The 15,338-nt window shown below is 50.8% G+C and overlaps 1 protein-coding gene across 4 annotated transcripts; it reads left to right on the top strand.

Moving 5' to 3' along the window:
- The first annotated feature begins 1,185 nt into the window (after positions 1-1,185).
- Gdpd2 (glycerophosphodiester phosphodiesterase domain containing 2) lies at positions 1,186-10,328 on the top strand. Of its 4 annotated transcripts, none has more exons than XM_026784929.1 (16): positions 1,186-1,366; positions 3,223-3,336; positions 3,571-3,674; positions 3,961-4,054; positions 4,251-4,310; positions 4,552-4,650; positions 4,825-4,918; positions 5,071-5,243; positions 5,337-5,419; positions 5,536-5,686; positions 7,878-8,099; positions 8,305-8,453; positions 8,999-9,146; positions 9,285-9,367; positions 9,597-9,622; positions 9,711-10,328. In XM_026784929.1, the coding sequence occupies exons 2-16, from the start codon at positions 3,232-3,234 to the stop codon at positions 9,761-9,763; spliced, it is 1,644 nt and encodes a 547-aa protein (XP_026640730.1). In that variant the 5' UTR covers positions 1,186-1,366; positions 3,223-3,231; the 3' UTR covers positions 9,764-10,328. The 4 variants fall into 4 exon arrangements, with proteins under 4 accessions (XP_026640730.1, XP_026640729.1, XP_026640732.1 ...); XM_026784928.1 differs by having other exon boundaries at positions 1,186-1,486; XM_005358606.3 differs by having other exon boundaries at positions 1,187-1,486; positions 5,071-5,216.
- The last annotated feature ends 5,010 nt before the right edge of the window (positions 10,329-15,338 follow it).

The following is a 15,338-nucleotide window of genomic DNA, read 5'->3' as shown; positions in this document are numbered from 1 at the left end:
AAAAAAAAAAAAAAAGAAGAAGAAGAGAGAGGAGGAACAAGACTTACTTTTTACCATCATTTCCAATTAAAAGATAGAGGGGCAGCCTTGTAGGGCCACATACAGGCTAGATTTGAAGCCTTTGGAGAGTTTGCCAGCCTTGAGACTCATAGCAATGCATATTGAATCCTGGTCTGTTCCCCCACCCCCTCTGCTTCTAAAGAGCTCACAAACTGTCCCCACATGTAAGAAAGACAAAATTCTAGAATCCAACACAACCAAAGCAAAGAAACAAAATTGAAAAACAACCTGCCAAGAATGACTCCCGGTGGAGGAATAGGTGACCCGCTAGCCCTCCCTGGCTTCCTGCCAGCAAGCAGCCTTGTTTCTCTTTGCATTTTAATTCTGAGAGAATTAGGGAATCTCTGTCATTGCCAACTAGAGCCTCTGGATACAATGGGAAAGCTGAGAGGGAGGGGACCAGCTCCTGGCAGAAGAGAGCCAATCTCCCTCACTCGTTGAAATTGAGTGTGTGGAGGGGGAGGGGAAGCCAGTTTATCTGTAACAACACCCCAACAGTGCTAATGCACAGACCCCAAGTCACTGCATCAGCCACAATGCAAGAGCTGTCTCAGCCCTTCCAAGCTCACAGGCAACTCTGCTTTATACTCAATTTACCACAACTTGCTAGTCCACCTCCTGTTGATGCTGGAGTGATTCTTTTGTGCATGTTCATCTTCCAAAAGCATGGTACCCCAATACACTCCACACTCCCGAAGCGATTCTTGAAATGACTCAATGTTCAGGTAAACAAGGCAGCAAGCCCGATATCCTGAATGAGGTTCTCATGTTCCGCAGAGGGGGCCGCAGGGACCCCTAGTCCAGAAATCGGGCAACTGGCTGCCCAGAGTTGAGAAAGTCACTTCAAGAGCGTCTCACAGGCGGACCTTGCAGAAATGCAAATAGCCCAAGAGGAAAGGAAGCTAATGATTGGAAGTTGTACTTCCAGGAAGCTTGAGGTGAGACTTTCTCATCTGTTCTAGAGTTTCCAGGGGACTGGCGGGGCCCCTTCTCCTCACTGCCAAGTTGCAAAATTGTGTGGTCACCTCCCCCATCTTCCCTCCCGCCTATGCCCTCAGCCCTTGCCTCCCAGAACCAGGACAAAGCCCTCTGGCAGTGACTGGGAGGGGACCAGGAGGAGGGACAGAGGGTTAGGGAAGGCTGCACAAAGGAATTCCTCACACCAAGCCCCCTGACCGCCAGCTCCTGCGAGTAAAGAAGCCGACCTTCTTTCCCAGCTCTCTGGCGCCTGCCCGTCTTCCCACCGTGGCTGGGCTCAGGCCGTAGAGCCTCTGCAAACATTCCAAGAGGACCCACACTTCTTCCTGTAGGTGGCAACAGTGACACCTGTTTGATCAGTGAGCCTGAGCCAGGGACTGCAAAAGGGAGGAGGCAGACACCTCGGAGAGGAGCTGGGAAGCAGAGCTGCGCGCTCCCTGAGTAAAAGGTGTGAGGGCTGGGAAAGGCTGGGGGCGACCGGTGGGAGCTGGGGAGTGGGGGACCTGCTCAACCCCGCAGGGATGGAGTCCAGGGGTTCAGGCAATACCCCTATCAAATTCTCTGCTCTGGGTCTTTCAGACTGGCCAGATCCTGATTCCATCTTCCAAGCAGCTCTGGAGGGAGGGAGGACTCTAGAAGTCTGGGGTGCAGGGGAACACCCTAGAGGAGACAAGGGGTGTGTGATAGTGCTCAGAACAGGCTAGTGTAGCCCAGTTCGGGGATGGGAAGAAGCAGGGGCTTCCCTTTGTGTTGACTACAGTCTGGGAAGAGACCCACAAGGTAAAGGTTTCTTCCTTTCCCCAGACCCCACGCCGCCACTTCCTAGACAGAACCCTCCTTTCCCAGGGGGAACTTGGAATAAGGGGGGTAGTTTCAAGAACAGACAACACACACCTTTCCTCCTTGTTGGGGCCCTCCCACTGTGGACCCCTATAAGACTCACGGTGAACAAGGGGCCCTGTCCTTTTGTACAGGACAGTTAGATGAGAGAGAGAGAGAGAGAGAGAGAGAGAGAGAGAGAGAGAGAGAGAGAGAGAGAATGTCATAGGGAGGGAGATATTACCCAGGGATTCCTTTACATTTTCAGTCAGTTTGAAACCCATTTACCGGCAGCCACCAGTCCACTAGTGCACATACACGTACGTATGTTGACATATCACACACAAGCACACCCTGCTTACATTGGTGCTTCAGTAGTAGAATTCTCACCTGCTACACACCGTCCAGCCTCTCATACAGAATCACAGCCATAGGCCCAGCCCAGTTTGTGGATCAGCTTGGTCTCAGCCGTATTCAGAACTACAAGGTACAGGCCTTCCCTGCTCCAGGACAACTCCCCTGCCGCCACCACCACCACCCCTATACACACGTACACGCAAATGCAGGCACTCACACATGCACCTTTGCCCTGTGTGTGTGTTGTACTTTCATTAAGGATAACTCAGAGGGTGGGGCCCCTGGGAGGGGGAAGGTGAGAGCTGGATTTCTCTTTGGGGTGGAGGGTGACTGTACATGATGCCTGGGCAAGAAAGGACGAGGCTAGAGTTTGGGGGGGGGGCTTGGATTTTCTGGACTGCGCAGGCGGGAAAGGGGCTCCTTTAGAGGCCTAGGAGAAAGGGATCCAGGCAACCAGCTCCTCTCCAGTCTTCTTAGCAGTGCCCCCAACCCTGGGAAGTGGACACGGAATCTTTCAGTCCAGGCTTTGTGGTTTGTACAATCTCTGTATCCATAGCAACTAGTCAGCTTGCTCTGCCTCCCTTAGCCCAGGGTCGGAATGGGAACCTCTGCTTCAGGTTACTCCTGCTTCCTGGGGTGGAAGACAGCAATGGGCTGGCTGCTTCAAGCTCAGTCAGGTCTGCCTTAACTTGCTGAACTGAATTTGCCCCACCCTGGGGCAATTCTCCTAAGTTACTATGGGCAAGGACTCCAACCCCAGACCTGGATGACATTAAATAGAAAGGAGTACACATTATGCCTGCAAAAAGGCTGGACCACTGACTTCCCAAATATCAAAAATCAGCGGAAATGAAAGACTCCAAACAGTCCCTCTTTTCCAGGCTTGTGCCAGTCACCTCATGGAATCCAGAGTTCTGGGTCTTCCTTGTGACAGCAAACCCAGGAGGGAGGGGAGGCTGAGATCTGTCCTCTGTCGGAGTTTCCTGAAGGTCATGTCCCTTCCCCCAGGCCTTCACCATGGCCGAGTCTCCTGGCTGCTGCTCCATCTGGGCCCACAGCCTCCACTGCCTATATAGCTGTCACTGGAGGAAATGGCCTAGACAGAGGATGAAGACCAGCAAGGTGGAGTGGGGTTGGGAGGGGCGGGCCTTGAGTTAGAGAAAGGGCTGCTTGGAAGGAATATGGAGACTGATTGGTACTCATAGGCAGTTGGGAGGAAGGAGTTTTCTCTCCCCAGGAAGAAAATCTCCCTCAAATACAGGAAGAGCGGCTCAGTGTAGGACAGAGCTGCTGTCCTGGGGGCCTCTGAGCATGAACAGGGGATCAGCTGAGAGCTTCTCTCCTGCCCCTCCGCAGTGCGACTGCATCTGGTTTGGCCTGCTCTTCCTCACCTTCCTCCTGTCCCTGGGCTGGTTCTACATCGGGCTCATCCTTCTCAATGATCTGCACAACTTCAATGAGTGTGTCACGTTCCATCTACCTCTTCCTCTGCATATCAGCCTTCGTAACCCATGCTCAGCCCCCCCACCCCCGCTATCAGTCATCCCTAGCTCTACATGGCCCCAGAATCCCAAATTCCCAACCGCTTTAGAAAAGATCCCCCCACCCCCACCCCACCATCCCATCCCTGGAGACCTTGGCCCTATGAAGCATTTCCCCTTTGCTCTAGTTATTTTCCTGGACTCAACTCCCAACCCCCTTAAGGTCGCTTCCTCCCCTTGAACACCTCCCTTTCCCCTCCTACAGATTCCTGTTCCGCCACTGGGGACACTGGATGGACTGGTCCCTGGTAGTAGTGCTGGTCGTCTCTCTGCTGGTCACATACGCATTCCTGCTATTGGTTGGTCCAGGGATACTGACCTAATTCCCATCTAAGCCCTTCATTCCTGCTCAGGTCTATTGTCATGTTCTCGTCCTAGCCACTGAAGGGGTGGCGATAATTCTGGGGTGGGAAGGAGATGCCAGTCTGCACATCCCCATTGGGTGAACTTGCCTTCTCTGGGCCCCTCCTCAGTGCCCCTACCCTCTGTCCTCAGCTCCTGGGCCTCCTCCTGCAGCTCTGTGGTCAGCCTCTGCATCTTCACAGTCTCCACAAGGTACAATGACGTGGCATTGAGGGAGAAGGGATGTCAGGTCCAACACCGATGGATGGCTATTTGCTTGAAGCCATCACTTTTCGATCCCTGGGGTCCAGGCCAGGACCTGAAACCCAGCCCGTATTTACTGAGTGAAAGCAGAGCGGATGTGTTCAGGGAGGGGAAGAACCCTGCGTCAATGGCATAAGGAGGTAGCGTACTCAACTGACAGTGAAGTCCATTCATTCGTCCTTTGCCCCAGGTGCTATTGCTCCTCATTATACTTCTGGTGGCCACTGGCCTGGTAGGACTGGATATCCAATGGCGGCAGGAGTGGCATAGTCTACGACTGTCACTGCAGGTGAGTGGCTGATCTCTACTGTCTAGGCGGAAGCCTTGGCCCGCGGCCTGGAACATTACATTGTCCCTGGACCCGTGAGATTGCAGGTCTCTCTGAACTCCAAAAGTTCGGCCCTAAAAGGGAGGTGGGGAGACAATAGGAGGGCGAGCCTTCCTCACCAGCTGTTATCCACAGGCCACAGCCCCATTCCTTCACATTGGAGCAGTTGCTGGAATCACCTTCCTGGCCTGGCCTGTGGCAGATACCTTCTACCGTATGCAACCAAGAGGTGCCAACTTCAGCCCGTACACACCCTCCCTGGACACCAGTGTCTCTTCCCACTGCTCATTCGGTTTCTTGTGCCTGAGCGTCTGCCCTCTGCCCCTAGAGTTCCCACTCATTTGCTGCCTTTCCCCAAAGCCTGTCCTCCACTTTCTATAGGCCCCAAGGTTCTACTACTGTTCCTATTTTTTGGAATCACTCTGGTCATCTACCTGGCCCCCCTATTCATCTCCTCCCCCTGCATCATGAAACTTGGAGACTTACCCCCCAAGCCTGGTCTGGTGGGACACCGAGGGGCTCCCATGGTGAGTGACAGGAAGAAGCCTGGACAAGTAAGGGAGAATCTGCTAGGCTTCAGCAACTCGGCCTGTGGATTTCCAGACCCCTACCCTTCCCTACTACATCCTCCTGACTCCCTTTCCCAGCTGGCCCCCGAGAATACCCTGATGTCTTTACGGAAGACAGCCGAATGTGGAGCTACTGTGTTTGAGACAGACGTGATGGTCAGGTGATGGAGGGCAGGGCCCAGGGGGGTTGGTGGGCTGAGGGACACTGTGAAGGCACTCAGGAAAAGAAAGATGGCAGCTCCAGAGCTTGGATGCCTGACACTCCTTGTGCCCTCAGCTCTGATGGAGTCCCCTTTCTCATGCATGACGAGCGGCTGAGCAGGACTACCGATGTAGCCTCTGTGTTTCCAGAGCGAGTCTCAGCCCACAGCAGCGATTTCTCCTGGGCTGAACTGCAGAGACTCAACGCTGGAGCCTGGTTCTTAGAGGTGAGGGCGCCGGCTAAGAGGCCACCACCTCGGTGGCACTCAGGGCAGAGTTCATGCCAGCAGTATGTACTCGCTGCACCCTGTGCTGGTCAGTAAGAACAGTCTCTGCCCTCACGTCGCTCCCACGTGCTAAGAAGGAAAGAGAGCCTGAGCGAAAGACAATCAGAGTCGGAAATAGAGCAATAAAAATACTTCTCCTGGGCAGACGGGACTGAGGTCCACTGTTTCGCAAAGCCAGAAGGGGAAACTAGTTTCGCAGTGCTAGGATGGGCCTCGGAGCCTTGGCTAGACAAGCACTTAACCTGACATCTGCTCCAATCCCTGGCTTGGGACATGGAGTCGCTAGTTTGAGGTAAGGGCATGGGGAATGACCGGAAACACAAGTAGGTTTCTAGAGAACAAAAAGTAGCTCAGTGGAACTGGCAGATTCGATTCATGGAGTGGTGGGAAGTAGGGGCTTGAGCTTGAAGAATTTTGAAGGTTGGGCCATTGAAGTGTTGACTTTAATCCTCGGCAGTGACAAATATTTAAAAGGATACTTTAATTTCACAGTACCTCTTTTCCTGATGGCAAAAGTAGTATTTGTTCATTGTACCAAAAAAACACATAAAAATAATTTATGAATTGGAATCTCCCATAATCCAACCATTTAAAATATTCACTGATAATATGTATGTATGTATTTTTTTTCAAAAAGATTAAGATCACAACACAGACTTTCAGGTTTCTTTTTCTTTTATAAATTTAAGTCTATATCTGATGGCATAGCAGAATAATTAAGAACCAAGAATGTCTATATTTTTGTTTGTTTGTTTGATTTTATTTTTTGTTTTTCAAGACAGGGTTTCTCTCTATAGTTTTGGTGCCTGACCTAGAACTAGTTCTTGTAGACCAGGCTGACCTCGAACTCACAGAGATCCACCTGCCTCTGCCTCCCGAGTGCTGGGATTAAAGGCATGCGCCACCACCGCGCGGCTAGAATGTCTATATTTGAACTTTGGCTTTAGCACTTACTAGCTATGGTGACTCTGGCCAATGATCCGTAGCCAATCTGTGCCTCAGTTTCCTCATTTGTATAACAGGAATAATAATTGTAGTACTTCCTTTCTAGGGCTCTCAGATTGTCAGTTCATACACAGAAAACACTCAGCACATAGCAAATACTCAGTGTTACCCAGGTTTACCTATGTCAGCACTTGAGATCTTTAGTTGATAGTAAGGGAAGGAAGGCAGGATGGCAGTAGCTTGGAACAACCCCTAGGAGGAATGGGAGAAAAGGCCAGTCAAGAGCAAGTAAAAGGTTCATCAAGCCACAGTGAGTGAACACAGGAAATGCAATGCCGAGAGTCCCCATGCTGTCATCTGCCTGAGACAGTGTGCAGCCCCCCTGTCCTAAAGGTGGAGGAAGCAGACAGTTGGAAAACTGAATCAGAGTTTGGAGGGTGAACGAAAGGCAGAAAGGAGTCTCTTGAGAGCACTGTGCAAAGTAATTCATGCAACAAGAAAGGAACTGGAGGACCAGGAGGAAAGCAAAGGCTCAAGATCACAGAGGTCTCTTTGAGACTCAAGAGATGGTGTAGGGCTGGAGAGATGGCTCAGAGGTTAAGAGAATTGCCTGCTCTTCCAAAGGTCCTGAGTTCAATTCCCAGCAACCACATGGTGGCTCACAACCATCTGTAATGAGGTCTGGTGCCCTCTCCTGGCCTGCAGGCATACACACAGACAGAATATTGTATACATGATAGATAGATAGATAGATAGATAGATAGATAGATAGATAGATAGATAGATAGATAGATAGATGATGTAGCAGGAGGAAAAGAAGTTAGAAACCTGGAGGGGTAGGAGGCTGAGCCATAGGGTAAGATTAGATGGGAGAAAGCAACAGTTTGGAGAAAGAGACCTTGGCTCAGAGGTAGGTAGAACCCAGGTAGCACACTTAGTAAGATTGAGGGGAGCGAGCTGGGTGTGGTAGCTCACATCTTTAATCCCAGACAGAACTTGGGAGGTAGAGGCATCTCACTATGAGTTCAAAGCCAGCATGCTTTACATAGCTGCATAGCAAATTCCAGGCCACCAGGACTGCATAGTGAAAGCCCGTCTCAAAATGAACGAATGAACAAATAATGGCAAGTAGCAGGAGAAAACTAGAGGCTTCCTGTGATGTTGAAATAATTCCCTTCTGTTATAGAGGCAAACCTTCTGGGGGGCGAAAGCGCTGTCAGGCTCTGATCGGAAGGAGGCTGAGAATCAGACAGTGCCAGCCTTAGAAGAACTGCTGAAGGAAGCAGCAGCCCTCAACCTCTCCGTCATGTTTGACCTGCGCCGACCCCCGATCAACCACTCATACTATGACACGTTTGTGAATCAGACATTGGAGGCTGTGTTGAATGCAAGCGTGCCCCAAGCCATGGTGATGTTGTCCAGTGCTCCCAAAGTCCCCCTTTTGCCCCTCTTCCCACCTACCTTCCTTAAGCCCTGATAATTCCGAGGCTGCCTCCTGCCCTCACCCTCCTACCCCAGGTCACATACCACATTCTGTGGCCAAAGGTCTCTGCACCTGTCCCTGGAATCCCTGGGACTTCCTCGGCTGCACACTCATCTCCCCTGAACCACAGGTCCTTTGGCTCCCGGATGAAGACCGTGCTTCTGTGCAACAACGGGCTCCCAGGATGCGCCAGATATATGGACATCAGGGGGGCAACAGGACTGAGCAGCCCCAGTATCTCAACCTCCCCTATCAAGACCTGCCAGTGTTGGATATCAAGTAAGTGCCAGAGGAGAGGAATAAAGGGAACCCCAAAGTTGAGTGTCAGGAAAGAACCGTTGCCGGGGGTAGCTACCCATTCATCCATTCCCACAATGGATACCTATCGGATGCTTGCTATATATCACGTAGCATTTATTGTAGGCCTAAAGAGATCATGTGAATAAGACAAGAAAGGTCCCAGCTTTCATGGAATTTGGGAACTACCAAAATATATAGACAAGAAAATCACATTTTTGTCGGGTAGTGATTGGGGTTGGGGGTAAGGAAGCAGGGAAGCCACGTTAGGATGCACTGAAAAGTGGGATGAGCTAACCGTGAGAAACCCAGAAGAAGCAAGGACAGAATAAAGAGCAATAAAGGGGAAGAGGAAGCTGGAGAGAGAGACAGGGGCTAAACTGGATAGGGCTTTGGACATGAGAAAGGCGTTAGTATTAATTCTACATCCCAGAGATCCGTATAAAGGAGGATGGATCCAGGGCAGAGTCTCAGCCGTGAGCTGGGCAAATTCTGGATGCTTCCTCGTTCCTTTCCCACTTGCACAGGGCACTCCACCAGAGTAATGTCTCGGTGAACCTGTTCGTAGTGAACAAGCCCTGGCTCTTCTCCCTGCTCTGGTGTGCAGGGGTAGACTCAGTCACCACCAATGACTGCCAGCTGCTGCGACAGATGCGCCACCCCCTCTGGCTTATTGTAAGGGCTCTTGCATTGTCACTGTTCTTCATGTCCCGTCTCTTGCCTTCCTTAAACCTGTCCCCTTCCATACTTATTTACCCCCATATGCTACTCTTGGGGACTCTGACCACTGATGGGCCTCTGCTAATCCCGTAGCCCCCTCAGATCTACTTAATGATATGGATCGTCACCGACTGTGCCTCCATTCTGCTGCTTTCGTGTATCTTCGTCCTCCAAGGGTGAGTGTTTTTGCTTTGGTCTCCTGGGTCACTGCTTCCCCGGGGCTCCAGGTAATAAAGCTAATTGTGACTCACATGCTGCCCAGGATTGGGATCTGGTCCAGGCCAGTTGATTTTTGAGCTTTCCTTATACCAGTAAATTGTCTTGGCCCTGGGCAAAGCAGTTTGGAGAACCCCTGTGTTCTGCTACAAATCAGTGGAACTCACAATAGAAAAACTTTCTCTCTAGGAGATGTGCCAGGAGAAAGAGATCAGGTAAGAATGCCCCTTTGCTTCTCATTGCCTCCTCCTCATTCCCGTTGGTGTCACCCCTACATGAGCCACCTCTTCTCCCCTGCCCTAGGCTTAGAAGCAACAGTGCTGCTGACCAGGATCAACAATGTCACCTCGGAGTGAATGCGGAACCCGTGCCCCCTTCAGCTACAGACCAAGGGCTGCGTGCAGCAGCCAGAGGGAAGGACGGGAAGGAGCTCAAGTGGAACATCCCGGAATAAAATGTTTGGAGGAGGGGAGCATTCATAACAGAAGTTTTCAAACTAAGAGGGCCCTCTGTCCAAATGGTGGGCATGTCCCAAGCTGCCATGGAATTTGCTGCCTTTGACATTTTAACATGACTTACTTGGAAAGACAGTGACAGGAAGTTACTCCCAAAATTAAACCAAGTGAGAGATAATGTCTTGGGCCTGCACGCACATGTGCTCGGGTAGAAGACGCCGGGTGTGTCAGGGTGGAATAGCCCAGAATGATGACTGGAGAACTTAAAGATGATGAAGACAGTCCCCCACTCCAGTCCCTTTCTCTCCTCACCTTCACAATTTAGCGTCTTTCCAGCCCACAGGTTGGGAGCTGGAAAGCTCATTTAGCAATGCAGTTCTGTGCCTACGGTGCTTTTGGTTGTGAGCCCTGAATGGTCCCTGTATCTTTCCTGTTAATCTGTTATTCAATGAATTTTTAATTGTCATTCGGTCACAGTTTAATCATTTCAGGGCTGGGGCTGGACGGATGTGCATTCCATCAGGAACTGAATGTAAAATGACATTGAGAGGTCATCATCACGGGGAGACGGGTGGGGGGCTAACACCTCCCGCCTCCCCAGCAGGCTGAAGAGGCCACTGTGGCCTCTGTCTGGGTGGCCCAGGAGCTTTGAGCAGGATTGCACTGTAGCTCCACCTTGTGGTCATTCGCCCCCCCACCCCCCAGAGAGCTGGATCCCTTGCCACAGTGACATGCTTGATGAATGCCACCAGTTTTCCTTGCGTGTTCGGGGACTTGTGCCCTTGACTTCAGACTGAGGGCAAGGACTGATTTCCACCTTCCCTCTCCCCACCCCCTGCCGTCTCTGGGATACACACAGGGTCTGGTTCTAGATAGCCTTCCCCTTGAGGAGCAAATGCCTCAATATGTTGCTGCTTGTAAGGCTAGAAGCTGAGGCGGCCAGTGTCAAGCTGACCTGGCGATGGTGAGGCAGATAAAAGAGGATTGGAAAGCAAAGACAAAAGCTAAGACAAGAAGGGCTCTGTGAGGCTGACCCTGCAATCCTCCATGACACTGTCATTTGTCCTGGTTTGCCCCTCCACTCAAAGGCTAGTCAAATTCAGGTTTTGGTCTGACAGGGAAAGGTCCTGGATTCATCCTCTCCTGTCAGATCAGAACCTGGAGCAGTACTAGCATCTCAGGCCAAGACCTCACCCTCGACCGTCCCCCCATCCTCCCACCCCTGATTACCGGCAGTCATGGGAACTACAATTCCCGGTATGCCTCTGGGCACTTACTGCCTTCAGTGGAGGGAGGCGAGTTTGAATTTGCCATGCCTCTCTCTGTCTCTCTGTGTCTCTGTCTCTGTCTCCCCCCCCTCCCCCCCGCCGCCTCCCAGCTCTCTACACCGACACACCTGGCCCAAGCAGGCATGGCATGGGGGACAGCAGGGTAGACCCGTAGGAAGGTCCATGATGCCTTCAACTCAGCAGATCATACTGCCTTTCAAACTGCATTCCCTTCCCTTCCTCCCAGTCCCGCTCCTCAGTCTAGCCGACTACCGAGCTCAGCCTGTCAGGTTGTCACCCTTGGGCATGTGTACTTGCTTTCCAACTCATACACTTTTTTCTCTGCTCTTGTCTTTTGCCCAGGCTCGCTGCCCTGCAGCTTCTTCCCTCCCCTCCCCTCCCTTCTCTTCCCTCCTGACTCCATACCATCAACCTCCAGCCTTGCAGCTCTAACCTCCCAACTCCCCAGCTCTCGGCTGCAGTCCTAACCTCAGCGTCCAGATTCCCCGAGTGCCAGCGCCAACTCAGACCGTGCTCCCGGCTCTTAGCTCCGCATACCGAGTTCTGAGTCAACCACTGTAAACTCTTCTTGCTGGGAGAACCAGACAGCTGTCGGCACTGAACCTCTATGAGGCTCCGGGACTGGAGACTAAGATTGACCAAAATTTGAGGGCCGAAGGCCAGGGGGAGCTGTTCACTGAGTTTTGAGTGCAATCGCTCGCTCGTTATTTTTAGCTGCTGAGTCACAACTCCTGGCATCTGGGTTTGGGGCTAGCAGGCTGGGTTAGGGGCTATTAATAGAGCGAAGGCACAGCCCCGACCCAGTTCAGTTTGGAAACATGGGGAGCAAGGAGCTTTGAGGCGCTCCAGTGGATAGAGGTAGTGACTGGGACAAACGCCCTCTGGCTGCAAGGTTCCTCAGCCTAGTATCACTCAAGGGGTAGCCTACAGGCACACTCCTGGGTACAGCTCTCCCCATGCTTGCTATGAATCAGGGGCTCTACCACAACGAAACTTCTGTTGTAGTAGCTGAGAGGGCAGAGGAGAGCAACGGAGAAGTTACTGTGGCAGGGCCTTAGCCTGCATGGGCCTACTCCTAGGTTAGACAAAATATTAGCTTACTAGACGGGAAAACTGAATTTCTGGTCCCCAGAGCCTCGTGAAAGTAGGGGGCTTCAGCACGATCCTGGTAAAGGCGGCACAGAGCCAAGAAGCCTCCAAGTTCCGGGTCTACCACCAGACCATTCTTCGTATTTCCGGCCCTCTTTTGAGGTTCTGGTCCTACTTCATGAGCTCTCTCCTTCTTGTCTCCGCAAGGAAACCTACTTCAGAAAAAAAAAGCACGGGGGGCGGGGGGAACACGTGTCCCGCTGAGGTCTGAATAATCCTTTATGGTTCGTCATTCCTGTGGAGTCTTTATTTTAATGGGCTAAAGTAGGAGTTTCCTGAGGCACATGTTGAGAATGGTAGGCAAATCTTGATACTTTCGCTGGCCTAATCACCAAAATTATTCCCACCCACTCGCAATTTTCTACAATTCCCTTTGGTTAGGAACATCAATCTTCGTCCTCCACCCTTTACAAACCGGAAATCCCTGCTTTCAGCAACCTGCTCATCTGGCCCCTAGATGAAACCATGTGTGGGCCAAGAGAGATTGTCTCTCCACCAGGACTGAGGTCACCTGCTAAAGCTCTATTTTCAAGAATGAGCTCAGATTATGAGACAGCGGTGAAGAGTGCCGCCCCATCCCAGCTTTATTTGCTGAGGGCGCTGGAGAGGCGGTGGAAGGAGAGAGAAATGGTCTCTGTGCTCACAAATCCCCCAACTGTTCAATCTCTGAGTCTGAGCGCAGGCTGCCTGGTCGCCTAGCAACCAGAGCCGCCTGACTGTGTTTGGGGGCTGCGTCAGGCCAGTAGGGGGCGCCTGTCTCCCTGGGGCCCCTCGCAGAAGCATGAGCAGTTGGCAGATTTCCTTGTTAGTGTCACATCATCAGCCTCGCAGTGTTACTGACCTCCTCCCAGGCCTATCAAGCCAGTCTGTTCTAAGTGTCAGAGTGCCTGTGGAGTAGGGAGAAACACCGAATCTAGATGGAGTTTACACAGATTCATTAAAAATACAGCAAAGGATGGGACTGGAGAGACGGTTCAGAAGCACTTAACCAGAGGACCCAAGTTTTGTTCCTAGCACCCACACTGGGTGGCTCACAACCCCTCCCCCTGCTCTAGGGTATCTGACACCCTCTTCTGATCTCTGAGGCCAGCCACACATATGCAGTATATATTTGCATAAATACACAAAGATATACATAAATAACCCCCCACACCCTTTTAAGAGAGACTGGCAAAATAGCTCAAGGGAGTGAAGGCAGTTTCTGTCAAGTCTGACAACCCGAGTTAAATCCCTGGAACACATGGAGTAGGAGAGACCCAATTCCCAAAAGTTGGCCTCTGATCTAAAGGCATGCATATGTGAGCGCTCTCTCTCTCTCTCTCTCTCTCTCTCTCTCTCTCTCTCTCTCTCTCTCTCTCTGTTTTTTGTGACAGGGTTTCTCTGTAGTTTTGTAGCCCGTCCTGGAACTAGCTCTTGTAGACCAGGCTGGCCTTGAACTCATAGAAATCCATCTGCGTTTGCGCTGGGATTAAAGGTGTGCGCCACCACCAGCCAGCCACTTCTCTCTCTTACATTAGCTCCACTCCCAGTTAGCAGTTTTCCTTGACAGGTATCCCATGACTCTGGCATTTCCAACAGCTTGGGGTCTCCAAGGCAATCCAAACCTCATCTTCACACAATGACATGGCTGGGGCTTCATGCAGGAGCACCCCAAACACACACTTGACTTCAGGGTCTTTCTTTAATCATGGAGGGAGATTTCGTGACCCCTTTCATCTGTTCTTGACTCTAAAGCTTCCAAGTTCTGCTGCTTGCTGGGGCTGAAGCATACCCCCCTTGTTCAACTACATCTGCATCAGTTTTCTGCTTTCAGTGCTTTTCCACTGCTTAAGCTTTTCTCTAATTCCTTTTCACAAGTTGGAAGGTTAGCTGGGTGGGATCTTGCCATGAGAGCATCACTCCCCTTAATGCATTTAGCATCAGGCTTTTCTTTAATCTTTTTATCTCCTCAAGCACAGGACTTACCTCCATTATATTTCCTGGTGCTCGTTTTCTCCTCAAACTGTGTGTTTTGTATTTTTTCTTTGCTTAGCTTGCTCCTTTTCATTATAGATCTGCATGAGAGAGACCACTAATAGCCATATACTATTTTTTTTTTTTTTTGGTTTTTCGAGACAAGGTTTCTCTGTGGTTTTGGAGCCTGTCCTGGAACTAGCTCTTGTAGACCAGGCTGGTCTCGAACTCACAGAGATCCGCCTGCCTCTGCCTCCCAAGTGCTGGGATTAAAGGCGTGCGCCACCACCGCCTGGCTATTAGCCATATACTATTAGTGGTCTATACTAGGCTGTCTGGAAATCTCTGCCAACACTATTAGTCCAAAACTCTCTCAATTAGCCTCAGGCAGACTTTTGGATAAGGATAGAAAGCAGCCACGTTCTTTACCGAAATTTCACAAGAACAGTCTCTAGGCCACTTACTAATATCCTTCTCCTTTGAAACCTCTTGAGCCAGGACATCATAATCTACGTTGCTCTCAGCACCACCGTCTTCCAAGCTCCTACTAATATGGCCCGTTAAGCTTCACTTAAAACATTCAACTGTTTTTCTAATACAGAAACACTCCAACATTCACATCTAATTGAGGCTTGCTTGCAGTTCCAGAGACTTAGTCTATCGTCACAGTAGGGAGCCTGTCAGCACACAGGCAAACATGGCACTAGCCAAGGAGCTGAGAGTCCTGTGTTGGACTTTACACACAGCAGGAAGAAATACAACCAACCATCAGACTTGACTTGGGTCCCTGAAACCCCAAAGCCCACCCGCAGTGACACACTCCCTCCAACAAGGCCACACCTACTTCAACTAAGCTATACCTCCAATCCCTCTCAAATAACGCCACTCCCTAATGACCAAACATTCAAATAAATGAGCCTAACGGGGCCATTCCTATTCAAACCACCACAGATGTCTTTACAGTGATTGCACATGCACGCTCTTGTGATTTTCTAAGTTACACTATTCAAAGGATTTACTCTCCAACAAGGTTTAAAGGTGAAGCAAAGCTCAAAATTTTAAGTAAAGTTAGAAAGAAAATGGAG

This window comes from Microtus ochrogaster, chromosome X, assembly GCF_000317375.1.
Source record: "Microtus ochrogaster isolate Prairie Vole_2 chromosome X, MicOch1.0, whole genome shotgun sequence".
In the NCBI taxonomy this organism is placed as follows: Eukaryota; Metazoa; Chordata; class Mammalia; order Rodentia; family Cricetidae; genus Microtus; species Microtus ochrogaster.
This window is presented reverse-complemented; position numbering and strand designations above follow the sequence as displayed.

Excerpts from the sequence above, each read along its gene's own strand:
- Gdpd2 (XM_026784929.1), top strand. The coding sequence starts at position 3,232 with ATGGCCGAGTCTCCTGGCTGCTGCTCCATCTGGGCCCACAGCCTCCAC. Across the intron at positions 4,311-4,551 it reads ATCTTCACAGTCTCCACAAG|GTGCTATTGCTCCTCATTAT; the intron begins GTACAATGACGT and ends CCTTTGCCCCAG. Across the intron at positions 5,244-5,336 it reads ACAGGAAGAAGCCTGGACAA|CTGGCCCCCGAGAATACCCT; the intron begins GTAAGGGAGAAT and ends TCCCTTTCCCAG.